Source organism: Strigops habroptila, chromosome 21 (assembly GCF_004027225.2).
Source record: "Strigops habroptila isolate Jane chromosome 21, bStrHab1.2.pri, whole genome shotgun sequence".
Classification (NCBI taxonomy): domain Eukaryota; kingdom Metazoa; phylum Chordata; class Aves; order Psittaciformes; family Psittacidae; genus Strigops; species Strigops habroptila.
In genome coordinates, this window is record NC_044297.2 from 2,719,103 (window position 1) to 2,747,095 (window position 27,993).

A 27,993-nucleotide genomic window follows, 5' to 3' on the forward strand; every position below is an offset into this window, starting at 1 on the left:
GTTTGACTCAATTGGGGGCCTGCGAGGATACTTCAGAAAGGTTTTCAAGGACACACAGATGTTAGTTTGGAAGACAATTCAGTTGTGTATGATAGTATCGAATTCCAGATACACATTCTAGGTGAAAAAGGCACAAGAGACAAGGTTTCTGGGGGAGATGTTGTATTCTTGCGAAGACCACAGTGGGTGGGTAGTTCTTGTAACTCAATGCATTATAACCGACTCAGCTTTTAGAATTTAATTAGTGGCACTGTATTATTGTTAAAGTAATTAAAGCTTTGCCTTGATTAAAAATGGAATTGTGTAATTAAAAGAAAAGGTTTGGCTAACCTTAGCTTTATGCCCAAGCAAGAGGCTGTTATCAACTAATTTCCTGTATCTTTCCCTTTAGGATTGAAGGTTCGGGAGGTGTTCATCAATGTGACGAGACAGCAGGTGGAAGATTTTCATGGCCCAGAAGATTACTGGTGTCAGTGTGTTGCATGGAGCCATCTAGGGACCTCGAAGAGCAGGAAGGCATCTGTCCGCATAGCTTGTGAGTAGCGGAAATGTTCTGCTATTCCAGGTTTTGTAAGGTATGGAAACACGCTGTTCTTCTAGGGTTCACTGTGAACGGATACTGGTAAGGTACTGCTGGTTTGCCAGCCCTCCCTTGTGAGATGCTGTAGGACTAGCACAGAAAGCACGATGGGGCTTTTCAGGCCTCGCTTTTATTTTAATGTGGATTGATCAATCTGCATTTACACTCAGCAAATCTGTTTCAGCGATTCTGGTCACAGTGTCACAACAATGCAGTGTAATAAAAAAGGTTAATGCAAACAGAAAATCCCCTGGGAAGTGCCCTTTTACTCCAAGTTGATCACAGAGGTCTAAAAAATATGAAAAAAACATTTAACAGTGTCTGTATTCTACACTTCCTTTAAAAAACAAAGGCAAGAATATATAAAAATCTTCTGGAGCATTGTATTTTGTATCTGGGTTTCAGTTTCGAAGCACATCGTTGGTTGGCAGGTATGATAAGCTGTGGGGACAATGAGATAAAAGGAGGAAAAACGAAATAACTCCAATCAGTAGAGGAAAAAAATGTCTTCCCTCCTTTCTTTAAGGAAATGAGATACAAACATCTGAAACAGAACTAAGACTGCTACAGAGACTATGGTGGTTGCTGTCACTATTTGCTTAGGGGGCATCACCACTTCCTACTGGAAACAAAGAGTAACTCTGGTCTTGTAGGCTAGCAAATGCTAAGTTTTCAGTTACAAGCCTGGAGATGAATTAAGAGTTACGGGGAAAGGAGAGCTTCTTTGGTTTAATCACTTCTAGCATCAAAAACCCATTCCAGAATTTTTAATACAGTGGGGAGCAGAGGACAACTTGCAATGAGATGGGTTCCATTTTCCTAACAGAGTCAGAGCCTGAAACCATCCTTCTACAGCAGTGCTGCGAGCACAGAATTGAGCAGTTCACTTTCCTCCAGTCTGCTGTGAACCCTTGTCCTTTACATGACCAGTTCAGGTCTTTAAAGAACTAGTCCCAGGAAATGATGGCAACAACCTGCAAAGAGTTGGGAGAAATGCTGCTTGGAAGGAGATGAGGGGGAAGAGGAGCAGGATGGGGAGGTTCAAGCAAGAAACTCTTGAACAGTAACTTGATCGGATTCATGATAAATGTTTCTAAAATGATGCTTTTTTAACAGGACACCTTGAAACAAGCATTTGAGATAAGTAGTAGGACAATGTAACAACTCCTTGATTTTATATAGCCCAGATTTTTTTCTTGCCTGCTTTGGTTTGAATGTGTAAATAGGTGTAAGTTCAATTTTCTATTTTACTGCATTAACTGTCATAACACTGAATGAGCTAATAATTCCCCTGTATTGCTAAGATGCAATGGACTGTTAATCTGAATTGAATTTTTATTGACTTTTCTCTGCACTGTGATTTCCCAAACCCATCACATGGCAATATGAGTGAAAATCAAGAGGCAGAAGCAGGTGGAGCCATGTGTTGGGACTTTTAAACCCATCACCGTGGTACCAGTTCTTCTGTAAACCCCATCCCCAGCAGCCTCCCATAACTGCAGATATCCCATCAGCCTGGCAGGCACCCCAGGGTGCTGCACTGGCCATGGCTGAACAGTTGTTTGAGAGCTGTGCACCTGCACTGGCTTTTTTTGTGCCACTTGTCCTTGAAGCCATGTTTTTGCAATGGAAAGAACAGCAGTTCTGGAGTGCAGAGACGATGGGACCTGTTAGGGCTCCAGACAGCAAATAGGAATAGCTGCCATCTAATACCTATCACCGCCCTTTCGCAGACCTGTGTCATCCTGTCTGCAGTGACCAACCCACCTACTTGATTTGGGGCACAGGTTTTTGACTTGGGGAAATACCCTCTAGAGGACTAGAGACAGGAATGTGTAGGTGCAGGTTGTGGTAGTGTACTGAACCATAGCACTGACAGCACGTGTCATTGCGGTGTGTAGTGTGGTGGGGTCGACTTCTTTCTTTCTTTCCTTTTTTTCTTTTATCACTAAAGCCTAGAGATTCTGAATTGTGAGTCAAGGCCAAAGCATTAAAGCACTTTCTATTTCTCTGAAAAAGCAGGTAAGTGTTTCTTTATGATAGCGTGGAATGCAGAGAAAATGAGAAGATGGATCCTACTCCATTTTTCATGCTAATAAAGGCATTTGTAGGCTCAACTGCATCCTAGCTGTTAATGAATGACTTTTTAAAGACTACTGGAAGAGATAGTGGTTATCTGTGGGGGAAAAAAATCAACATTAAGAAAGAATCATAAAAAGGATTATACATGCACTGCATGCATCTTTCTCTAGTGACCAGCTTGCTAAAATAAGTTTTAATGTATTTTGGAAAATATATTAAAGTGTAACTGATTCAGAGCCTCTGCATTTAAGGGGGTGTATTTCATGGAAGTGTAAGCAATGGAGAAAATTAAATCAGTAAATCCACCCTGTGGAATCTGAGACACTGAAGAAAATGAGTATGTCTAATGGAAACATCCTAACCCTTAAAGCACGTGTAGTAAGTCACATCCCTTCCGTTTTGTTTTCCTCTCACAGCAAGTTCACTTCATCTATTCATGGGCATGGCTGAGATAGGCCAGTGTCACTGGGGGCAGGTTTGCTTTCTTCTGCTTTACCTTCGAGGTGCTGTGACCACATCCATGTGGCTCTGAGACAGTACACTCTGTTTCTTATCCTGAATTACTGGCTGGGCCATGGTGTCTGAAATGAAGCAGTCCTGTAATCAGCCAGTTTGGAATGTGCGGAATTGCTCTCAGTCCTTCCCTTCCTTTCCCACATCTTGCGGCATGTAGGCGAGCTAAACAAATCATCTAGCTTAAGACATTTGATGAAATACCCTGGCACTCATCTGAAGTAGTGTGTAGCAGGGAAATTATTCACCCCCTCTTGGATTCATTGGGTTGGTTCTAACAGCACCCCAGCAATGTCACGTTGTGGTTCTGGCATTTCATTCTCCTGTTTTGGAAAGGCAATGGCTCAGGAGACTGAGTGCACCACTGGGACCATGGAGTTGGTGGGTTCTAAAACACATTGTCTCTGCAGTCACACAGAAGTGGTTTCTTAAAGGCGGAGAAATGGAAACACAACCAAAGGTGATGGGGTCTCTTTGCTTTGCATCTAGGGAAGAAGGAGTAGCTCTCAGTTGCTTTATACACACATGGCAAAGCAGTGTTCCTTGGGGAGGGAATGGCTCTTGTGTAATGAATCATTGCATTGAACTCTGCAGATTTACGGAAGAACTTTGAGCAAGACCCCCAAGGGAAGGAGGTTCCCATCGAAGGGATGATCGTCCTGCACTGCCGGCCACCCGAGGGAGTCCCTGCAGCTGAGGTGAGCCTTGGTGCGGCGGCGCTGTGGGGAGCTGGCGAGAAGGGAGGAGAAAGGCAAAACCATGTGGCTTTCAAGGTCTGGTGTTGGTTACTGTGTTCTTCTCTCACAGACTGCTTTAAATATCAATGGGTTTTATTATATAAGATTTAAAAAGGAATGGCTTTTAATCCAAATTCAGGAATGCTTGCTGAAAAAAGAAATCCTGGGTTTGGTACAGTTTTCAAATGTTAGGCTTACAGACTGGAAACAGATTGTTACTTATTTTCTCAGAAATGACTTTTCTCATTGAAAAATAAAACATAAAAAAGACCCCTCATCCTAAAAATATTATGATAAATTGTTGCTGGAGACAGAAAATCTGCCACAAATAATAATTGGGGCTTTTTTTTTTTGCTTAGCTTTAAACATAGTTTTTGTCAAGAGAATTACATCTTAGCAGGAAAGTAATGGGGATGCCTTAAAATGATAATAGCCCAACTATTCTTGGAGGAAGATGTTTTAAGTGGCTTGTGCTTCAAAATCTGCTAGGGAGGCATGAAAAGAAAAAGACAATGTGCTGGTTGAAGTGAGCACGGCAACACCCTGTTCTTACCTATCAAAGAGCTGACTGGTGGTGGGAGTCCTGAGCCGGTGCTGCCCTGGCAGGACCCAGGGCAGTGTTTAAATCTCTTGGGTCCCTGGGTGAGCTGCAGTGACCATGCTGAGGCTGCAGCCGCAGGGCCAGAGCTGTGAATAGCCCCAGGAACACTGTGCTGTGCTGCTGATCACACGCTGCAGCATGCTCACTAGCTTCTTTTGATGAGGAAGAGAAATAGTGTCACTCAGAAGTGATTTTTCCCCTTAATCTCCACTGTTGCTGTGGTGTGTTGTAACTGAAGTAACAAAAGAAGCAAGGAAAAATAAACTGCAAAGAACAGGCATTCTTTTAGTGAAGGAGAAGCATGTTGAACAGATGAAAATAGAGGAGAAATGCAGCAAACTGACGTACAAAAGATACTGAAAATCAGGTGGAAGTGTCAAAGGTCAAAAGGCAAATGGGTTAGAAATAAGAATGGTTAGTGGATGAATTTGTATCCAGGCATCTAATGAGCTTTACTCCATCATACGAATTTCTCATACCACATTCTCCTCAGCTGTGTATTTTTCCTCATGTTTTGCGTTGTTAGAAAAATGGATACTGCATTGCAGAGAATTGCCAAAATTATTGGAATGTGTATTCTGGTAAACACACCTATTCTATAGACAAAACAAACTTCCAAAGGTGTAATTGCCAAAACATCCTTTGTCTGTGGGGGATTCATTGCCCACGCTCTGCAGAAGGGATGGAAATTGCTGCCTGCAGAGATCCCCCAAAGCCACCAGCTGGCAACCTCAGTGACCTCTTTCTCTCAGACAATGTGAGCTGCTAACACAGGTTTCCTGAGTGCACATCCCTCCAGACTGCCAGTGGATCCTGTCTCACATAAATGTGCTCTCTTTGTGGTAAAAATTTCCATTTTGCTTATTCCTTTAACCCTGGTTCCCCTCGTTCCACAAAACTATAGTAAAACAAGTAATGTTTCTTCTTAAAATGCCCCAAATCTAGGGCAGAGTTGTAGGAAAAAGGCTGGAAACAAGCAGTTACAAAGTGAAATGAAGCCTCAACTTGATTGTAAAGTCTTTCTTAGCTGTGGAAATAACCTGTGGTCCTGTGGTCCTGGTGCTGTGTGTCAGCCTGGTTTTCCTGGAGGATCTCTGCCTTGTCCAGTGCCTTCAAATCCTGGTCGTCTCTCTCTTCCTTCTCTTCTTCTTTCACCCACCACTTTTTTCTCTGTTCAGTTACCTAATCTACTCTCTCAAAACTTTGTAGGCTCAAGTACTCCTTGTTTCTCTCGTTACACTCTGTTCACTGAAAGAATGTTCTTTAATGTGATGAGGATCCTAGTACCTCCTTCAGGAGATGGTAGGTTGTTTTCTTGCCCTGACTGTTCTCATAGGCCTGTATGTCAGTTTGATTTTGTTACTAATTCTAAAAACACAGCACTTAAAGGTGAGTTTTCAAATTAAAACTATGGAGAATCGATGTGTTTTCTTTAAGATCAAAAGAAACCAGTAATGATAGATACAGTTCTACCCAACACATATGGTTTGCTGAACTTGAGTGCACACATTTGACTGTTTTCCAATTTCCGTACAATTTAATAGCCAAAAATGTTATTTTTATTGGAATTCAGCCACTTTAGGAAAAAAAATGGTGATTCGCAGTCATCACTGTTTGAATTTTACTGAGAATTTTAGAATGATTTGAACTGCACTGCTTTACACGCAACAATTAAACAGGATGTGTGTCTTGTGTGAAAGTTAGGGATTATATCCAGTGAGAAACAGACATTTTAATTGCTTTCTACAGTTAAAGACTGTAGAGTTCTCAGTAAATGCAGATTTAGTGATGTTGATTGTAAAATTGTTATTGCTGCTAATACAGCCTCTAAATCTTAACAGGTCATATTTGCTTTGGACAATAAAATTTCACATAAAGGCTCAGAATCAAGGCTAATTCTGTGCTCAGGTAAACAGTCTACTGGAAATAATGCCGTGTCTTTAGAAACTGGGTACCAGATTCACTAAGTAACAGCTCTGCTCTGTGGCAGTAAGCTTGAGGTTATAAACTCTTGTAGTGTTTTCAAGGTAAAGTTGACCTGCCCAGTTAAATGTGGATGAGAAATACCAGAGCTAGCCAGCAAGTCTTGCTCAGTAATTGTTATGTGGGTACTGAGAAGTGTAGAAGGCTTCAAAACCCAGTGCTGGCAACAGGTCTGTAGTTCTAATCCAAGAATTTATTTCATTAGAGTTTGGATGAAGCCCGAGATGAAAACATAAGGCTTGAAATAACTGCAGACAAAGAAGCTTGTCTTCTGTTTCGTTAGATGCAAAATAGATGCTAATTGTGGCATTGTTGGGGTTTGTTTGTTTAATCCATACTCTGCATGGACCTGGAAATGCAAACGGAAAACAAAATGGATAGGAGGCTCCAGCCCCTTTCACGTTACCATGCCAATATCTGCCTGAATCCCAGGGGAAGATTCCAATTATTCCATCAAGTGCAGAAGTTCAGGAACAGGAGGCATTTCCTGTGCTCCCCATAGCCACTGGTTAATCTAGTGATTTATTTCTGACAATGGCCATGAATGACTGATACAGTCAAAGCTCTAATCTTGCCATTGCAGCTCAATAAGAGGCAGACGCTTTACAACTGGAATGAAATTTAAATTGAGCTCGGTTATTTATGTGAGCCTGCCCCATTATCAAGAATATAAATCTTCATCTCTGGAATTGTTTTTCTGCAACTTAGAGGTGCTGAAGATTTCTTAAATCTAAGGATAGACGCATTAAATGCTCTTGATCTACCCCATAGTTTAATGTGGGAAAAAACCTGTCATTAGTCCTAGAAGGAGTGAAAAGCAGGGATATTTGTTAGTGAGGGCTGATACCATAGCTTCCTTGGAATTATGGGAGAGATTGTCTGTCTTTCGCACTATTCCTTTCCTCACATACTTTCCCCTTGGTGGTTCCAGCCACTGCTGGTTTCCTGGTTTAAAACTGAGTGGATCTGGGCAGTTCTTGGTAGGCAGAGGTGCTTGTTGCTGAATAGATCAGGAATTCCCAGGCATATTTATGCCATTATGTGCCATCAGTGGCAACCCCTTACTGTGCTTTTGTGCAGGAAAAGTGCTTAACCAAGTAGCAGCATTAGGGGTCCACATCTGGGAACTCCTGAGCTGTCCTCAGTCAGCATTTTGGCCTCTCAGTACCAATCCTTTAGTTTTGTAATTAATTTTTGGGGTGGGATGACACAGATCATACAGCAGCTGAGAACAGACCTCACGGAGAGGTTCTCTAGAGAGAGTTCCTCTAGATCAAGTTTAGTTTTGTTGGGAGCCATTTCTGTTCCTACCATCTGTTCCAGGATGAGTAAGGCTTCCGTATCTCATCACCAGATTGTTTGATATACTCGTTAATTTCTGCACACAATATGTATATAAAGAAGTTACGAGAACATGGATTAAAGGTTTGGAGCTGTAGTTTAAATGTATCTGAACTGTATATGGCTTAAAACTTGGCTTGTATAAATCAATTTACAAATAGTGGTAGCTCATGTGACATGGTCAATGCTCTGTGTGCTCATACTGTTCAGATTTAGTAAATAGTCTTTAAGCTGAATAACACATTAGTGAAAGCAAACGATCAAGGAGGATAACAAATAAAGAACAGCAATATTCTAACTCAGCTTTAATGTTATACAAGCATGATTCAGGAGCACCAAATCCTGCTGAGGCAAGCATTGATTTTAATGCTGCTTTGAAATGCACTGTACTGTCTTGATTCATTTAGCAGCAAATTTCAGTTGCTTGTGTCAGCTGGGTCCTAAGTAAAAGACATAGAAAGGAGCATCTCTCTGAATCTGCATTCTCTTTCTGAGAATTTGATTACACTCTTTATGGTGCCAATGTCCATTTTGCGTGCATGAAATACTATTGAATGTGCCTGATTTTACCAATAATAAAGCCTTATGTGGCAAGAGCAGTAGAAAACTGAGTAACAACAGTTCTGACAGCCTTAGCAAGTTATGAAACCATTTTGAATTGTGTATGGACAGGATAGGCACCTACCCCTGAAGGGGGTAATACCACACACCATCTCCTGAGCTCCTAGGGCCTGCTGCCTTTCGGGTTATGTGCAGGTCCAGGTCTCCTGTCTTCAATCACTCCATAGCCCACCCTGTGTTTCAGTTTCTGCAGCGTTTGTTAGCAGGTTCCCTGTCTCCAGTTTTCCTCTATGAAGAGGGGAACATGAGAAAATCCTGCACATCTCTGCTTTGGGAGGTTGCTGAGGGTTTGGGGCATTCTGGGTGCATTTGCCACAGCAGTAAGACAGCAAGAAAACCCAAATGCTGACACTAAGCAGACTGGAAAGAAGTTTTAAATCCTCTTCTCATGCATTCACATGGCAAGCAAAACAGAGCTGGTGAGCAGCTGTGCTTGCAGACATCAGCACCCAACCCAAATAAATTCAGTTTTTATGAGTTAAACATCAAAATAAAAAAGAAAATCCAGCATTTGAGTAGAGCATCTGATAATCCCCTGCTGTGGCAAACGTTGATTTAAATATAACAGAGTCTCTGCTGGCACAGGTTTGATGGGACCAGAGCCATTTCTTTCTCTTTGGTGCAGAGCTGGCCTAGGGAAGAGGCAGTTCTGGCTTCCAGTCCCACAACAGATTCTCCCCATAGACATGTTTATTAATTGTGTGCAGTAGAGGCCTCGTTTAGCTTGGAGTGTTTGCAGGGAGGCAGTTGTGATGGAGTGTAGGAATCAGCTAAGCTCTGATGAAGCCTCGTCTGCTGGTTGTTGTTGTCAGGCTGCCAGGTGGGTACCGTGGGCTTGGATCTCCGGGCATGATGCTTGTGTTGCTGAGATAGATACCAGAGGAAGTATTCCTGCTTCTCACTGGCGTGATGAAAATGAAAGGAAAGGGAGGGCTGAATTCTCTCAGAAAACGCAGAGTTGAATATCACGTTTGCCAGAGCAACGTCTTTAGCCTCGCTACTGTCGATCATCTGCATCTCTTCACAAGACCAACCTTGCTCACTGTGTACAGCTTGTTGTTTGGGGAGCAGTTTGAAGAAATTCGTGAAGGGAAGAATGGCTTCTCTCTAATAAAAAGACATTTTTAGAGCAGTGTATTTGACAGTGACATAATACATGATGCATTTTGTCAAGCTGCAAGATCTGCCAGCCTGAACAGCAGTAGCCTGCCTTCACACACAAACTTCTGTTAGTAGAAGCAAAACTTTACTGCAGCTTAAGTGAATTCAGGGTCTCATGCAGAGTAGCTGAGCTTAGCAGAGGTACTGCATGCCCGTTCAGCCGTTGTGGCATGTTGGGCTAGTGCATGGCTACAAACCAGGCTCCCTGAGCTCAGGTAGCCCATCAACTCATCTCTAAAACCACATCAGATGTATCTTTAGACTCCTGCCCTGGTGAGCAGCCAGCCTCACATACGACTCGGCTGCTATTCAAAGTGCATCATGTTACTGAGGTAAAATGCTTCTCATACTTGGGATGTATTAGGTTTTTTCCAGTGCACAGTGCTATGATTTCTGTGTGTTTTCTGCTTTTTGGTTGTTGGTGTGTAAGTTTAGTTTATTACTTTGTGTTATTCCTAGGACGACACAGCAGTTTTCATGGTGTGCTCCGTCTCACACCCAGCAAGTATTGCACTGGTTTTAGATGATTTTTAAAGCATATCCTTAATGTATAGCCTTGCATAAAACATACTCTGCATTCAGCCAGGGTCTTAAGTCCTCTGTCTGGCTTATAAATGGCTACAATTCAGCCTTGAAAATGTGGGATGAAGACTGGCTGGAGCAAGCCAGGCATAGCTTAGCCTATTTTAAAGAAAAGAACGTGTTGCCTAGTGCCTAGCAGAGTCCAGCACTCTCTGTTCCCTTCCCCACCCCTGCCTCTCAAGTTCTCTGGCATTTCCTCTTTATTCATCCCAATCCTGGAAAAAGGTTTATCAAGAGGCATTTGTGCAGTCCATCTGGGACCAGTAGTAAGATGCTGAGGTCAGAGCTTCAGTGTGTGGCTTAGTCAACAAGTGCTATAGATTGATTTTGCTTTCTGTTCATGGAATTCCAATGGTTTTGAGGCGGTGCTTCATTTTATACAGTACAATATATAAGACCTTTTCTTTCTTCTCCTGGTCATCATCTCAAGTAATTTTTTGACATTCTTGCCTTGCTTCTCAGCTGACCTTTTAGTCTTTCTTTAATTAGTTTTTCCCTAGTCTGCATTCTCCGCTTTATGGAGGCTCTTCTTTTTTGGGGGTAGTGGTGAAAGACACAAAAAATAGATCCTCCTTTTTGCTGTGTTTGACAAGCTTGCTGCTCTTTGTGTATATGCTGAATGTTAGCATTTTCGGTCTCCCCTCCATTCTGTTTAATACTTTCTTCTGCGTCCTTCAGCATTTCAGTAATTCTTCTCTAAAGCACATAGTCTTTGAGATCCTCCTTTTGTTCAGCGTAAAGCTGGCTTCCTGGTGCTCCTGTGGGTGTGAAACAGCATTTGCATGCTCCAGATTGCCTGGCTTTTGCTCTCAATGCCATGTAGAGCCTGCTGATAGGCATTTTGGGCACTACAAAATCATGTAAGACTCTATAACCCTTTCCATGTAGGTGCACAAAGGTGTTTAAAGGAGGTAAACACACCTGGAGCCCCGAGCCAGCCAGCCAGGCTCAGTTACCAGCCACTTTGTACAAATCTCAGCTTTAAATCGATACACAAAGTGCAAAGCAATGGGGATGCAAGGTGCGAGTTCTAAGTAGGTATTAAGCCCTCATCCTTGAGAAATACACGTTGTACTGCTATTTCCTGTGGATTACAGCCCTGCCATTAACATGATAGAGTGCCGTTCATACCTATTACCTTGACTATATAAAGCAACTTTGGTAAGATTTCATATCCATAATGCTGGCAGGTTGGTAACCCTAATCATGCCTTAGTGTTTTCCTGTACTCCTGCCAAAGGGTATTTTTCTTTCTCTTAAGAGCATACTGAGCACTGCAGTCAATGCCTCTCGGTGACACAATCATTTACTTTCAGAGTGAAGCAGTGAAGAATGCAGACAACTTGATTCTGTCATTTCATGCAGCTCTGTACCAGCTTAGGTGGAGCACTTGGAATCAATGTGACTGATAGATCCTGGTGGCTTGTGAGAGGCTCAGCAAACAGAATAAATTAGAGCATCTTTTCTAGTTCACTGATGGTAATTCCTTCTTACTGTCTGGTCCTGGGTAGTTGTGGTGTTGCACTCTGTGACTGTTGTCAGACAAGTCTTGAACTGTAACCTGGAAAATACTCAGTCAATATCCATTTAATTAAGTTTAGGATAATCTGTCCTGTATGTTCTACCTTATTAGGGCTTCAGAGAGTAAAATATTAATTGTTTTTGGTACAGAAGCAAATAAATTGCTTGCTTTTGTAGCTAGTAATCTTTTTAGACAGGTGGTGTGGTACGGTGGAGGCATATTACTCCTGACTTCTCCATCAGTGACAAAAGGGCTTTAAATGTCTCAAGCTGTCATAGGTTGTTCCTGTTTAATTTAGTGGACTTGATAATCAGGTTTTAAATGTGTTCTAATTGGATAGCAAGCTTCTGTATTCTGTACTGAAATTCACCATCAGGAGGAGCTTCTATCATCCTCTGGAGACCTGCGTTTAATGGGAACTTAGTATGGCTTAATTTTGAAGAAGGGTGATAATGCTGTAGGATGGATTAGCTCAGGGGGAGCAATTCCCAACCAGAAACGCCTGATGGGTAACAGGGTTGAAGTCAGTTGTGATGCATGAGGTGCAAATCTGAGCAGAACTTGACCTTAAAATGCATCCTAAATCTCTTTTATTATAAATAAACACTCTCTGAGACTAAATCTCTAGATGAGACTAGCTCATAGTCGAGCATTAGGAGCAACCTGCAGCTCTTGCTACAGCTCCTGCCTGCTTTTGTTTGTTTGTGGGTGGGTTGGTTTGGTACTAAAAGGGCAGCTGTTGTGCTAAACTGTTCCTGATGAGTGTAAACTTGTGTGGAGTGCTCTGCAGAGGTTTGTGCAATACTCTCAAATATCTTTAGCATTTAATATATGCATATAGTCAAGTTCTAAATATGCTGCATCCACTGCTACTTTTTCAAATGTTCAACACAGATTTTGGCATTTTAATAGACTGTTGCGGATGTTCCAGGGAATATCTGCATCAGTTCTGATGGTTTATTTACCACTGTAGCTTTTAATGGCAATGTAAAAATCGTTTCTCTTCTAGGCAGTACATGTTCCATTTCAAACACATCAACAAAATATGAAACCCACATAAAATTCAAAAGCTGCAAGTATTCCAAAAGTAGTGAGAGTCATTGCTGCCTGTTTTACATAGGCTCATGTATTTATGGGACTTGTACACATACAGTAAATGTAATATGGCAGGATAATGGTATTGTAGTAAAATACTATGACAAAAAAGACTGGTGAATTATAGGTTTCAATGAATCTTGTTTCTAGTTATGGAAAACAGTATGATTGCTAAATGCAAACAGCATGCATTTTATACAGTTAGTTACAGATCTTGGGTCTTGTGCCTGGAATATCAATATTTGCTTTACTTTTAGGGTATATTAGTTACAAATACAATAGATGTGTTTCATTTTTCACTGAAGACATTTCACTTTCAAGATTGAGCTCTCCGGCATGTGCAATATGTTCAATTAGTATTTATCTGATTGGAAGCTCTTCCTGTAAACTGGTTTTACTTTGAACCACTGCAGCCAGCAGTCACATTTTTAAAATCATAAAGTTATGTGAAGCTGTAAGAAATCTAACAGTTAACTTTGACACGACAAAATTAGGCGATGTTACATTTGGAACAGTGAAATCAGTTCTTTTTGCTTTGTGAAGGAACTATGCAAATTCTTAACTCTCACTGTTAGTGATGAAAAGCAGCTTTCAGCACTTCAGAACCCCCTGACTCTTTCTCCATAGTTGGTTGGAGGTCTCTGTGGGCTGGAAGCTTGTCTAACACTCAGATCTTCAGCCTGCTACTGAACCATTGCTCCAGTAGTACTCCAATGAGTAGTGTTGTCATAGTACATATATTACATATTGTCATATTACATATATTAATATGCTCTTAATGAGCATATTAGTCATATTACGATTCCAAGTCTTATTGTAGTTGCTAATGTCTCTGACCACACACGTTCACCTTGACATAGCCCAGGCCATGTTGTGATGGTTAGCAGGTCAGATTCCTAAGACATAAAGTATTTCAATGATTAATAAGGTCTTCTGAGGTACTACACTTAGAGTAGAGCAGATGTAACCTTCAGGTCATTCGGGTGGCAGCCAGCTGGCTGATGTAAGGTCTTAAAATCCTGTTTGAATTGGTACGTATGCAGTATTGCTGTTTCTGAATTATACCTTTAAAATACTGACATTTCAGGGGCAAAAAAATTCCTTTATTCTAGAAAAGCAACATTTTAATGACAGTTTATATATACATATGTGTATATCCCACATAATCTTCTGCAGATGTTCAGAGCTGCACAAATACCTAACTTAGGAGTGTTCTCTGGGTAGAATTGTACAGAAGATCAGTTTTGGCATAAGGTAGTAAAGAGTTATGAAGTACAGGTATCACTTTGGAAGTCACTGCACTCATGAATGGAAGAAGCATTTCCAGAGTGTTGTGTGAATCCTTGAACAGAGATTTTTCAGAGACTTAATTGTCTAAGTCTGTCCTTGGGGAGTGAAAGTTCTGGTAACTGCAGCACCACTTGCAGGCTGACAACTAATGATTCATTCAGCTGGGGAAATAGGTCTTTCTTGCAGGTATCTACATCATATTACTGCTTTTTCCAGATCCAGAAAAATTCAGATGTTTTTATTGTCACTATCCAGCACTGAACTGGTGAAAAATAGCACAGATTAAAGCAGCACTTCCTGCTAATGAAACTGTGAATGGCTTCGTGTGGGACAAGAGCAGATCTGAACCCACTTGGAATGTGGCATTCTATTGAAGAGTCCTCACATATTCTAGAAGTAGCAAATCACCTTCCCTTTAGTCTCTGTTGATCAGGTCTCAACTTACCCCACAAAAGGAAACAGAACAACCCCTAAATGTTGGTTCTGTTCCACTGAAGCCACGCGGCAGCTCGCTCACAATTGCTCGGTTATTCTGGTCATGTCATTCCAGTTTGATTTGCTCTGTGTTTGAAAACTCTGCCATTTCTCCCTGTTGCACACAGAATGTGCCCTGTCCTGTTCATGTCTTCAGCTGCTTGGAAGAGAACTTCACAGTTTTCATTTTTCGTACTTTCACATCTAGCAAAGAGAGAAAAATGGGCAGTTATTGTGGACAGTACAGGACGTGTTGGTCTGGGCAGATTGGATTGAGAACATGACAGTCTAATGATATGTAGAGCTTATATATAAAACATGCTCTGTAACACATCTGCTCAATTAAAGCTTTTTTGTTTAAGCCTGTGACTGCTTCATGGGCAGCACAAATGCAGCATCAAGATTCAGTTTATTTTATTTTACATGCTGTTTCATCTTTGTTCACATCTGGTATTCACTCCTTGCCCTTCATCGCTGTCTTCTTTGAGAGAAGTGTCTGCTTCAGTGTTACCTTTCTGTCTTTTCTCCTACAGTATTTCATCTTCAGTGCTCTCTTGTTTGTTTTTTTTGCTCAGCCTAGATCATGGATTAGGAATTACAACAGGAGTTGTGATACACCCAGTACAGAGCCTGCAGTAATACTCTGTAGAAGTTCAAACAAAGAACGGGTTTCAAAGGCAGAAAAGGCTTGTGATTATCAGTGCTTGTAAAAACCACTTTAATGCTATTGCTCAATATGCTGAAATAAAAAGGCTTAGATTTCACAGTTATTCTGTGTAAGTGGGGAATAAAAAGGACGTTGCTCTGCACAGAACTGGTAGTCTTTGAAATACATTATGGACATTTTAGTGGGTTAGCTGTATGCATTTCAGGGCAGCAGCACCAGTTACAGAAATTGGGATGTCTGGTTGTACAAGGTAGGTTAATGCTTTGGGGTTTTTTTTCCATTTATTCATTTGTTCTGTATTCTAAGCTGCCCAACACTGCACTGGATGTATTTTGGATGCTCTTTTTTGGGCACTGGCAACTCTGAAATGCTGTGGAGAGCCCATGTTGTTAATGCAGTGCTTTTTCTTAATGTCTGTCCTTGTTTCCACCACAGGCAGCTGAGGAGCAAACAAACATGCCTTTGAAAACGCACTTGAATGAGCAAAGGGGGTCAGCCAGGTGTGCTGCAGGAGCTACTGAGCCTCTGCACACCATAATGTGTTTAAAGATGTTGAGTGTCTCATATTATTTTAATGTGTAGTGGTCACAAAGTGATGTGGGCATTTAAGACAATGCCTTTTGAGTACTTGAGTCAAGAGGAGTTTCTACGAGGCTTTTTGTAGGGATGCCCTGAGCATATTTCATTGTTCAGTGTTGCTGCCTCTTGTTCCAGCTCATCAGAGAAGACCTGTCAATCTCCTCAGCCTCATCCACAAAATGCATCGCATTATATGAGAGCAATCTCAGGGAGTCATAGATTGGGTAAGATCTGCACAAAACTAACCCATTTGTTTGGACTCCCTGTGTGTTAGATCAAGAGTTGTTCTCACTATAATACAGCTGTCACCTAAATTGAGTCTTCACTCCTGTGCCTAAGCTGTAGTCTGTTTGACTGGAGTGGTTGTTCATCACTGGGATGTCTACTGGCCACAAGAAATACCCAATGTACCAGTGTTGTGGAAACCCTGCTCCTGATACATCTTTATCACTTAGTGGAAAGAGAATTAATTTCCAGGTGAGCATGTTCTATGATTTCTCTTGGAAATCAAGCTCAGAGGTATTTAGCATGGTTTGAACTCAGGTACTTGACCATGAATATGCAGAACTCTCCCAGGCTGAGTGGAGAGCTATTCCTTTAGCTAGAAGCCCTTACAGCCTCTGCATACCCGTTTGGACCAGCACTGGAGAGAGGAGGAACACTTACCCTGTGGTTGTTGCCTTTTGCCATCCTAACATGCAGTGTGAGATCATACCCCTCTCTTTGTTATTCTGCCACTGCACTGATTGAATGTGTTAAATCTGTCACTTCATTCTTTTACCTGATCCTTTTTATACCTGTACCAATTATTTGAAACAGGGACACTTGTCAGCTCTTGTCTCCTTAGTGCCTCTCCAGGTGCCTCTTTGACTGATTTTGTACATTTTGCAGCTATTGGAAGCATCTTAGTCCCTGCACATATACCCTATATTTGGAAAAACCCCTTGGCTGTTGTCTCCAGAATGAGTGTGTGCTGGGTTTCATACAGGCAGCTGAACTGTGAACTCTGATGTCCTCCAGTAGGAAAAATGTTTGTTTTCCTTGAGATTTGCCTTGTTGGAATTAAATCAGTACTCCCAGGAGGCACTGAGGTTACAGAATAGAAATGCTGGAGCAAACCACTTCTGAATTAGATTGCTAAAATGAGGGGAAACAAACCAGATAACTTTGTAGTTCTTCTGAATAGATAATTCCTTTTTATAAAGGCATGTGCTTTGGGGCTTTTCTTTTTTTGATGTACAGTTTTGCAGTGGCATGTATTTTTCTGGTACTATTTTCAGAAGTGTTCTCAATTTTGAAGGATTGAACATGAAAGGATAAGTTATAAAACCTTATCATTATGTTTATAATTCTAAATAATAAAGGTAATTGTGTGAAGGAGTCCTACAAGGATTTGGAAGCTTTGCTGGTAAGAGCAAACAGGTAGTTGGAGGTTTTCTCAGTGCTGGCCTCTTGTTCTGCCAGCAGCAGGTCTGACCAGTGTGGTCACTTACTGTGGCTCGGTGTTTCTCTTGCTGATTCCTGAAGGTTGGATCTGCAGCATGCTTGGCAATCTCCTCATGCTCTTTGTTTGTACTCTTAGTTTTCAATTACTGTAAGCTTTCTGGGATAATTTTCTTATCTCTGAGAATTACCTATAAGTGTGATCTTGCCTATCAGAAGCCATGTTAGCAAAGCACTGTAAACATTCCCAATATTCGTATCTAAAAATGTTCTTTTTCAGCATCAACTGCAATTAGAATTGCTTTCCAAACGCCCGTGTATTGCAAAACAAATGCAACCATCCCGTGAGCACCATCCCTGGGCCTCTAGCTGTTCGTGTCTCTCTAACCATCCTAATTCACAATAATGAGAAACATTTTGTGTGTGTGTTGTGTACTTTTAAAACAAGATCTGTGCATTACTAAATATCCTTAGATTTGAGTTGTTTGGAAAAAAGAAAAGCTCTGGGTGAGTCTCATCTGCTCACTGATGCTGCTGAGCTTTATAGTCAAGGGATGAGGAGTTGAGTTTCAACTTGATCATTGATTTCTGCTTACCATACAATCATTGAAGTCCTTTGTGTGCACTGCCCCACTGGAAAACTACCGTGGAAGCCTCGTAATGACCTTTGGGTTTATTAATGCTGATTCATTCATAATCTTTGCACCGAGGTAAAAACCAGCATTCCAATTAATGTGAGATACTTATTCCTCCAGAAATAGCAGTGGGGATCTGATGATATCTTTAACAATCAGACAATGTACCATTAGCAATGGCACATTTAGCAATGCGCCTTTATAACAGTGTTTTAAAATAGCATGTCTGAGTCAACTCCTTGCCCACCTTTAGTGTTACAGATTGAGATGTACATACAGGCTGTCACCTTTCCCATTATAGTTATTCAGAAGCATCTTTTAATTGCGTTTTGACTCACCCCATCCTATGTCAGCCTTGATTCTCCTCTGGATTTTTCAGCAATAGGAATTTTTGGCTGTGATTTTAAAGCACACAGAAATACTCACTTTGTTGTGAACTGGATGTAGCTCAGAGCATGAGCCATGGTATAGAGAGTGCCATGATTGCGAGTCATCCCTCTTGCCTCCCCTTGCTATTGGAGGTTCATGGAGCAAATACACCAGCTGCACACCACATACAATGCAACAATAGGAGAGAAAATGAGCCCTAGCAGCAAGCAACCCTGGGCGTTTCAGGTGATCCACCAACTGAGCGCATCTCTTCCAAGAGAGGATTCCTGTGCTGCTTTCCACAGTGCAACCAACAAAAGCCCGGGCTGACTGATGAGTGAGTCAGGGTGTCAGATTTATGTGGTGAGATTATACATTCAATCTAATGAAGGAAAAATATGCTTACCAGAACGGTGTGACAGCACCATGATTAAACGATCGGGTACCGGTATTCCCTCAGTGGATTAATTTAAACAAAGGCAGTGGGTACTGCTGACCTGCTTCTGGCGTGTGGCTAGCGATAGGCTCCGAGCAAGGAAGATTAATGGGTTCTGATTGGGTTGATAAAATAACTGTGTGATCATAAAGGTAGATACGAATGGTTTGTATCCAGCAAAGTGGCCTTTGGTTTTTATTAATCTCCCACAATGATTTATGCTGGTGGAGGTTTCTCCTACTTCTTTCTTTGAGTCTGAAGGTACAAAGCAAAACCAAAGTGTAACAAAGACATGCTGCCATCTTAATGCATGGCTGTAATCAGAGCACCTGCCCTGCCCATCCTCACCCATTCGAACCCTAACAGTGAGGAAGGTTTCTCCAGCTCAGACACACCTGAAGTTTTAGAAACAGGAGTTTCCTGCCAGATCTGAAAGGAACCGAAAGGGATGTGTCTTGCTCTCTTCCACTAAAAGCCGTGTTTCATAAGGCTTTTAAAGACTCTGGAATATGAGGCTTAAATCAATGTGGAAAGAACCGTTTCTAGCCAGAGGCTTGAGCTGATGAGTATGGGGGGGAATATTCATAAAAGCAAACGTCAGCATCATGATCTAGCCTCCCTGAGCCTGCTCCAGAGCCAGTGGAGAATGTGTCAGCAGCCTGACATACCTGCTGCTAATCTTGATGTGGAGGAGAATCTATAGCAAACAATATCTAGTAAAAGAAACTCTCTGTAGAAAGAAATCAGCTTCAAACGTGTTCTTCTCCAGTTTGGGGGAGGGAAGCTTTCAGCTAGAAATTTCTGAGTTTTAGAAATTCTCAGATGGTTTTTTCCTTCTTTTTTAATGCAAAGTCAGGTTCTAGAAGGGAAAACATGACACTGCCCAGTTCTTTTGAATCTATAACAGTGTTAGTTTTGTTCTTAGGGAGCTAAGAGCTCAAGTAGAGGTGCCTTCTTATTATTTATATTGAATTAATTTAGTACCTTCATGGGCAACTACAAAAACGGCATTGGAATCAACTTCAGTAGTTCTCTATCTTAAACATATATAGGTATTTTTAACAGCTTCACACCAAATATGTTTTTTGGATAGTATTTATTAGGAGATACAGGGTTCTGAGCCTTGCTCCTGTTAGCAATGACAAGGCAGTGGGCATCTTCAGTAGGCAGGTGTCTGGAGGAGGGGAAATGTGAGAAGGAAGAAATCAGAGCAAACAAAAGCTTGAGGAATGTGTGAGGCGCTGGCAGAACACGGGGTTACACAGCACTTCAGGTCAGTGGCTGTGTTGTAAATATTAAGTGAATCTGAGACTGACAAAGCAGTTTTATCCAAAAGATGCAAATATTGGCTTGTTCTCTAAGGGTATCATGAGCAGTGGAATGGGCTCAAAGGATTGCTAAGGGTGTGTTTGCTGCTTTCTCCATCTGAGAGAGAGCATATTTAAAATCCATACGTTGCCTGTGCTATAGAAACGTTTGTGCTGCCGTAAGTCAGGTGTTGACCTTTCCCATCTCAAAATCCTGGAGCGTTTATCTCGCAATGAGAGAGCAATTGATGCTCTCCTCAAGAGAAGCTGACATTCTAACTGTATTATCTTTGATATATATGTACTCTGTTTATTGACCACATGAGAAAGCCAGATGTTGTATTTAAAGGGCAGGATAGTATAATCTAAAAGCGAGAGTACCAAGGTCTTTTGTCTTCTGACCCACCAAACTATCATGTGTGCCCACAAGAACTCTGTGTTGTGTTGTTCCTGTTGGGTATTAAATCTCAGCGATTGGGCTCAAAAGCAGCTGAGATTTTGGGGCCTGACATTCTGTTCCCATAAAAGCCACAGACAGAACCCCATAAAATGGGCAGAGCTTTAAGGGAACCACAGCAACCTTGGCCCAAGCTTTCCTGGAGTCTCTAACTCAACTCTGCCTCCATCAACGTTCTCATGGGTATCCGTAAGTCCCCAGAGTGTTTGAATCCCCTGGATGGTGGTGGAGGGTGTCTGTCAGTAGTGTCAGTGTGAACACACACCAAACGGGCCTGACATATGTGTGTTCTTTATTTTACACATCCTAAACACAGTGAGACTCCATCACCTGCAGCAGCTCAAGCAGCAGTTGTGCTGCTGCCATGGGGAGCCAACGGGCTGTTCAAGTGTTGGATACAGCAGACAGAAATGTGGATGACTTGGGATAAGCTTTATTTTTACAGCAAAAAAAGAGTTCGCTAACTCCCATTGTAATCTACCTGGGGTATGGTGTATTTAACTGATTTCACGTTGATAATGCTGTAAGCTGGGCTTTGATAATTGCCTTCTGTAATTGGAACAAATTTATGATTATGCTAATTCATCCACTGCAGCCAGTCTGTAGCAGCTGAGTTAATCCATACCTGCCCCTGCATTTCTTGTCTAGATCATTACGTGATTAGCCTTTGGTAGAAGTTGATGGGGGTATTTTAATTCTGAGCAGATCTAATTTCAGGGGGGAGAAAAATTATCAGATATCTTTATATAAACTTGTGGCATATTACAGCAGGTTTTAAGTCTAGTTCAAGATGGAAACATTTCAGATCTTCAGACAGCCTAATTCTTAAAAAGAAATGTATTTAATTGTGTTACGAGCGACTGCGTGACCTCTGCTGATGAGAAAGCCAGAGGAGTGAAATGCTGATGAGTTTTGAGTCTACTCCTCAGGCCCTGCAGGGTGGCAGCTCAGAACACGGTGCCTCATTGCAGTAGGGAGACATGGTCTGCTTCTTTGTTGTCTTTCGTTTGCTTGGTTGGTTGTGTGTGTGTATTTGTGTGTGTGCTGAATTATTCCAAAGGTTGCATCCCTGCAAGTAACCACAATCTTCTGTCATTGTGACTCCTTTATCAGTTTATCCTGTAAATCCATCCCTTAGTCCTCCATTTTCAACAGCATTTGTCTGCTGAGGCAAAGGCAGTGAAGGAGTTCGGATAAATCTGGGTTTTCTTCAAGGGAGGGAGAAGCTGGAATAGGAGATGAGTATTTGCAGTGTCATCAAGCTTCCAGATAAGAAGCAAAAGGCAATGCTGCCCTCCCTTACAAATCCTCTTTGGATCGCACATCTCTTAACACGTTCATGTTTATGTTCCATCTGTTTAATGTTCTCCCTTCACCGTGATCATCATTCTTTGAAATGCTTTGCTTTAATGTAAATGTTTTTCATTCACCAAGCCTTGCAGCCCCAGACTCAGCAAACAGTGAGCTCCCTCCTGGAAAATTGTGTACAGGAAAACCCCCTGGAGCGTGCGTGTAACAGCCACGGGGACCCTCTCGCTGCCCCAGAGCTGCACTTGTGAAATAATGAACTCTGGTAGTACTAGACATGTTTGTCATTTCTTTGGACACGACTGTGTTTGTCATTACACTGCACATAAAGTGACTTCAATTCTGACTGCGACCATTGAATTTCTGCCACTTGATTTATGCTTGTGCTGCTGTTCCATAATTTAAATTGCATTCCTAGTTTCTTTGCTGAAACCCTCTCTTATAATGAGTATTACAGTTCACTGCAGAGGGAAACTGAATAGTGAATGGATTACTTGATTGTTCCTCGTCTCACTCAGACCAAAGGAGAATGTGGGATGTTCAAAGAGATACTCTTCAGGGAAGAGCTGAGCGTTACTGGGTTTAGTAGGGCTGGCTGGTGGCTGCTCCAGAGCCACACCTGGGCACCCGTGGTCAGTACAGCTGAGGTGTCACCCGGGGGAATGAACAACCACAAGGATGAATGTTGGCCAGGAGATTTCCTGGGGTGCTTCCAGCAATGGAAATGAGGACACCAAAGCTGTGGCATGTGTGAAGTTCATGACAAAGGGTGATTGCATCTCCTGGCAGTGCCAAGAGAAGTCTCGTCTGGGTTCACACACATAAGCATGGCTGGGCCAGGCACTGCTCCTCACTTAGAAACTGCCTGGAAATGGTTGTTCTGGTGTGCACTGTGGCACCCAAAGCCTTTGGTCCTAAAACTCTTGAAACTTCGTGAAGGAGGCAGTTTAAAAAGTGTTAATAGTTTAAAAAAAGTTCAGATTTGAGAAGAAAAGCAAAGGAGTGTTATGAGAGAGCTTTGTAAGTGCCAAAATAGCCAGGCATGGCTTGGGTGCTGAATGTAAGCTTCAGTGGTGACATTCTGTCTTTATTACCATTTTTGGTTAACTTCAGTTTAAGGAAGAGCATATAGAACTCAAACCTTTCAACTGCCTTCCGTACGAAATGTGTAATGTACTTCACACTCAGGAAATGCCTCTTGTGACAGATGTGTAAAACAGTGACTTTATTTAACCCATAGTCACCATGTAGGATACCAGTGCCGCAGACCTGGATTCCTTTTGGGGTAAGTTCTCGCCTGACTGGGACACAGGAAGCTGTGGGCACGTCGGTCACACACCTTCCGTCCCCTGCTAACCAGAGTGAGGGATGCTGCTGGAAGGAGAAGCTGCTGTCTGGCATGAAATGTAATTGGCTTTGCTGGTCAGCTTGTGCAGATTTGTTTATAAACTGGGAAGTGTACAAATCGCAGACCATCTGCGCAGAGCAGAGTGCTAATGAATGCCTGGAGCTAGCAAATCCATAAGCTCATTACCACAAAGTTCCAGGTCCTTCCGCAAGTTCCTAACGAGGTTATTCATCTGAACTGAGATGAGAAGGGGGTTTGACTGCAGGGTCAGCCACACCTCCTTCGGGTCTGGAAAAGCTATTAAAATAACTCATATTTATTTAGTCTTTTAATAGAATGTGTTGATTCTGCTTCTATTTTTAATTCTTCGCTTCTGTAACAGCAGCTTACCATGCCTTAACTATTTCTTTTTAATGTTTCAAGTCGCGAAATGCCTTGAAGAGACTTCCTGGGTCTCCTCAGATACATTATACACAGCATTTCATGGTATTTATGTACCTTCACAACAAATACTAATGCTCTCTGGGGTGTATGTAAATTGGGAATCTGTTATGATGATGACTTAGCTGTGATTCCAAGTGATTCCATCCTTCAGTTTCTCTCTCAAAATAAGTGGAATTAATAATACTCACTACACGTCAGCCACCCTATTACAAAGGTTGGGTGATCACTGTCCAACCATTTGACATGTAAAGCACTGTATATCCAGAGTAGTAGTTGTAAATATTTCTTATGTTTTCTCTGTTGACATTTTCTTCCATATTCACTGAACAAAAATCAGCCTTTCTAGGTTACCAGCCCACAGCACCTTCCTCTGAGGTGTAGGGATAAGAAACCCAGTGCAATCATTAGCTGATTTCACAAGGGCTACAAATCTCCATCGGTCGGGGCTCTCTGCTCCTGCAGTCAAAGCAGGTATTTCCCAATTAGATCAATGAGGTTGTTGGCCCAAAGTATCAAGTGCCTGTGTTTGGCTTTACAGGTTTCCAGACATTTCCCTGTTTTTTCCTTCTCTTAGGGAAGCCAAAAGGCTCTCCTAAACAGGACAGTAATTGAATAAATGAACAGCTACAATAAAACCAAAATACCCTGTGTAGATTCGAGAGCAAATACAGAGGAAATAACAAGATGCAATTGTTCAAGAAAGTGATTTCAGGTTCAAGCTTTAGTGTTTCTGGTGAAGAGAACCAGGAGGTAAATTAAATTACTCAACTAGAATGAGCCAGTATTTTTTATCATCACATCTCAGATGACATATTAAGGAGGTAGTTACCTACCACACCAGAGAAAGTGTGATTAATTGCTCTCCTTCTTTTTTTTCTATCTTCTTCTTCCTCTTCTTTCCTTCCTTTTCACCCAGTAGAACAGCAATAACGTTTCCCTTATAATCCACACCCGTACAACTCTGAACAAGCTCTTTGCCATTTTCTGTTATTATTTGTTATGTTGTTATGACCCAGCATTTCATTTGATGTGCCTTTGTTAATAAGCTCTAGGGTTTTCATAACAGGAATAGAGGAATAGTTTCTTTTCTGAGTCTGTGGATGTCTGCCTTTTTGGGAATCCCATCCTAGCTTCACTTTTAATGTTTATAGTAAAGATCACAATGACATTTAGTAATGAAATCATTGAAATACAATATAGCAGATTTCCTGCTTCCATCTTCTCTTTTCCTCCTTCCTGTTCTTCTCTGCTCCAGGTGGAATGGCTAAAGAACGAGGAGCCCATAGATTCCAACCTGGATGAGAACATTGACACCAGAGCAGACCACAACCTCATCATTCGACAGGCACGTCTGTCTGACTCGGGCAACTACACCTGCATGGCTGCCAACATCGTTGCCAAGAGAAGGAGCATGTCTGCCACAGTCGTGGTGTACGGTCAGTGCAAACGTGCTCATTACAGGAGAACATAGATGAGTGTGCTTTTAGTGCTGGAGTACTTTGTATTTTTAGCATCCAGCTGGTTCTAAATCAAATGGCTAATTTCAGTTCTGTTGCTCAAGGCTGAGATGCCTCCTGCTCTTAGAGAGGTTGGAATTACGAGGGGTTTGTTTGTGATGGATTCCCAGAAGTTATGTCAATAACAGTCCTTGCTCCGGATACTAAGAAGATCCAATTAGAAACTAAACCACATAGATAAGCCTCGCCTGTACCAGGAAAACCTGGAGCACAAGCCTCGGGGAGAGGTACATAAAGGGCTGCCTTAATTGGATCTGTGCTGCTGCAGCGTCCAGGCACTAACTGCTGAATGTAGATGTTACACAGCAAAGGGCAGAAGAGCAGAAGCAGGGCTTTATTACCTTCCTCTCGTGCTCTCCATGTTTATTACTGCACGTGTCGTTTTATTGGGGAGGCAGAGCATTCCTAAATCACCCTTTTTGAAGTCAGGAAGTCTTGTTTATGATTTCAGCAAAACATTTTATGAGAATTGAAATGCCTGCTCTCATCTCCCTCCCGGACTCTGTCAATCATTGCACTTCTAGCATATTACTCTTCCAGACCAAATATTTGTGTTCTCTGACACCATGGCCTTGATGTGGTTGTGTACTGATGGGCAGCAATGCCCCTACTGCAGCTTGGAATTTACCTGTAGAGTGTAAAACCAAACTTCTGCCTTTGAATGGCATGATCCGATCAGATGTGTTGGTTGATGTCTCTTAGTGTCCCCTCACCTCAGGCATGTTGGTGTTTTGCAGTTAATGGAGGCTGGTCGTCGTGGACCGAGTGGTCCAACTGCAACGCACGCTGTGGCCGGGGCTGGCAGAAGCGATCCCGGACCTGCACCAACCCTGCTCCGCTCAACGGAGGTGCTTTTTGTGAAGGGATGTCCGTGCAGAAGATCACCTGCACTTCTCTGTGCCCCGGTGAGACATGCACAGTCTGCTAAGGGCTGGCTCTGGGTGACATTCATGGGAGGGCTGTTTCAGTCTGAAATGCCAGGCAGGCAGTTGTGCTTTGACGAGCCCACCGAGGTCAAAAAGGAAATGGGGAGTACTTGCATCCTTGTTTTGACTGCAGCTCAGAGCCTGATGTAGGTGTGAGCAGTGGTCACAAGCAGCTATGGCCTGATGTGCCAGGCTTGTCAGTGCTTTAACTTACACTGAAGCTAACTAAACACTAACAGCAACGGGTTCAGTAGGGAAATCATGTTAGTGGGTGTGGGTACAGGGAAGGGGAGGTGATGTTAGGAATGCTAGAGAGAAACACAGAAACCTAAACTGAGAACTTCCCTTTGAAGTAGTATTTAGCTAGCAGAAGATTGCTTTCCAAGTTAACCTTTTGGAACTGAGCTCAGGCCATACATGGGGCATGGACTCCTGGATACTACATTTCCTCATTTGTTCACCCTTATTTGATTTTGGGTTTGGTGTTTCACACATAGAGCTAAAGAAAGTCAGTAGGATTGTGTGCATGTGTATTGTAAGAGACTCTGTTATTCTGTGGTCACATCATAACTTGTCTGAACTCTGGCAAATGTCTCTTCTGGCTTTCACAAGTTTTTAAATACAACATGTGCTGAGCTGGGATTTAAAACCTTAATATTATGTAAACATGTCTCTGTGTTCATCTGACTGTTCTTCGGTCTGATTTGTGCATGAAAAAGAAAGGGAACTGTGGAAACCCTTCTCATTTTTGGACAGGGTCAGAGACAGCTGTAAACCAGTCAGCAAAGAGACAGGTTGATCCTCTCTCTTGCTCGGGGCATTAGCCACAAGTCTGCAGGAACAGCTCTGCTCTGCTCTTTCTGTAAATGTCAGCATCCCTGCTCTGGTAGGAAAACGTGTGGCCTCGACGTCAGCCTGGCTTCTGCTAGAATTTGTGCTGAAACATTAGAAGCTAATGGCTGGGTGGCCAAGGAAATGTTTCCTCCTGTGGTTTTAACTGACTGTGTTAGCAGAATGTTACCTACTAGTGCTATTCTAAAAGCTTCCATGTTGCACGCTTGGGGTGGTACATCCTAACGCTGGATTTTAACGTCACATCTGATCAAACTCTCTTTAGTTCTCCTCAAACTTTACTTGCTGTGACCTGAGGAGAGATAGGGCACAGGTATTCTTGGTAGCACCTCGACTACACAGTGATGATACTTGTTTCTCCTTCCTCCCCATTCAGTGGATGGAAGCTGGGAGGTGTGGAGCGAGTGGTCTGTGTGCAGCCCGGAGTGCGAGCACCTGCGGGTTCGGGAATGCATCGCGCCACCTCCCCGCAACGGGGGCAAGTACTGCGAGGGCGTGAGCCAGGAGTCGGAGAACTGCACGGAAGGGCTCTGCATTCAAGGTGAGGAACAGTCGGCACTTGGGTGGGATTAGGAGGGATGGCCTAAAATGTGCTGTGAGCCAGGGAGTGCAGCGTGTGTGCCACACACCCGTGTCAGCGCAACGCTTGTGGCTGTGAAAGAGGTGTGAAAGAGGTGGTTTTCAGAGGGCTGCGTGTGTGAAACTGGAAATCCACACAGCACACGCTTTACCTGCGAGTTAGTTGAGTCTAAAAATCCAAATAAAGGTTTTTTGCAATGTGTAGCTGCAATCACGTGCTGCAACACGTCAGTGTCCTACTCAGCCTTCTACCTTGTCTTGCAAGTGAACCAGCAAAGCCCCACCATGAATGCTCTTGGTGCAAGAACTGTGTAAGGTCAAAGTTTATTGCATTTGTTGCCTTTAACACAGAAGATAAATAAAAGCAAATCTACTTAATGGTGAGTTCAGGCGTTCAGGATCTACATCTGCATGGCCTGCAGCTTGAGCGAGAGAGAGGTTCCTCAACAGAAAGACAAAGGGGGATGTCAGCTGGTCCAAACAGTTCAATTCATCACAGTGGGGTATGAGCCAGGCTTGGGGCTGGCTTTTTCTGGCAGATACAA

The 27,993-nt window shown here is 42.4% G+C and overlaps 1 protein-coding gene across 6 annotated transcripts in view; it reads left to right on the forward strand.

Annotated features, from left to right (window-relative positions):
- Positions 1-27,993, forward strand: part of UNC5D (unc-5 netrin receptor D) — a 138,616-nt gene that overhangs the window by 76,778 nt on the left and 33,845 nt on the right. For all 6 annotated transcript variants that reach the window (XM_030510116.1, XM_030510114.1, XM_030510111.1 and 3 more), the window contains exons 3-7: positions 392-535; positions 3,770-3,873; positions 24,830-25,010; positions 25,829-25,996; positions 27,246-27,410. In XM_030510116.1, the coding sequence (XP_030365976.1) occupies positions 392-535; positions 3,770-3,873; positions 24,830-25,010; positions 25,829-25,996; positions 27,246-27,410 (762 nt within the window). The remainder of the gene's footprint in view (positions 1-391; positions 536-3,769; positions 3,874-24,829; positions 25,011-25,828; positions 25,997-27,245; positions 27,411-27,993) is intronic.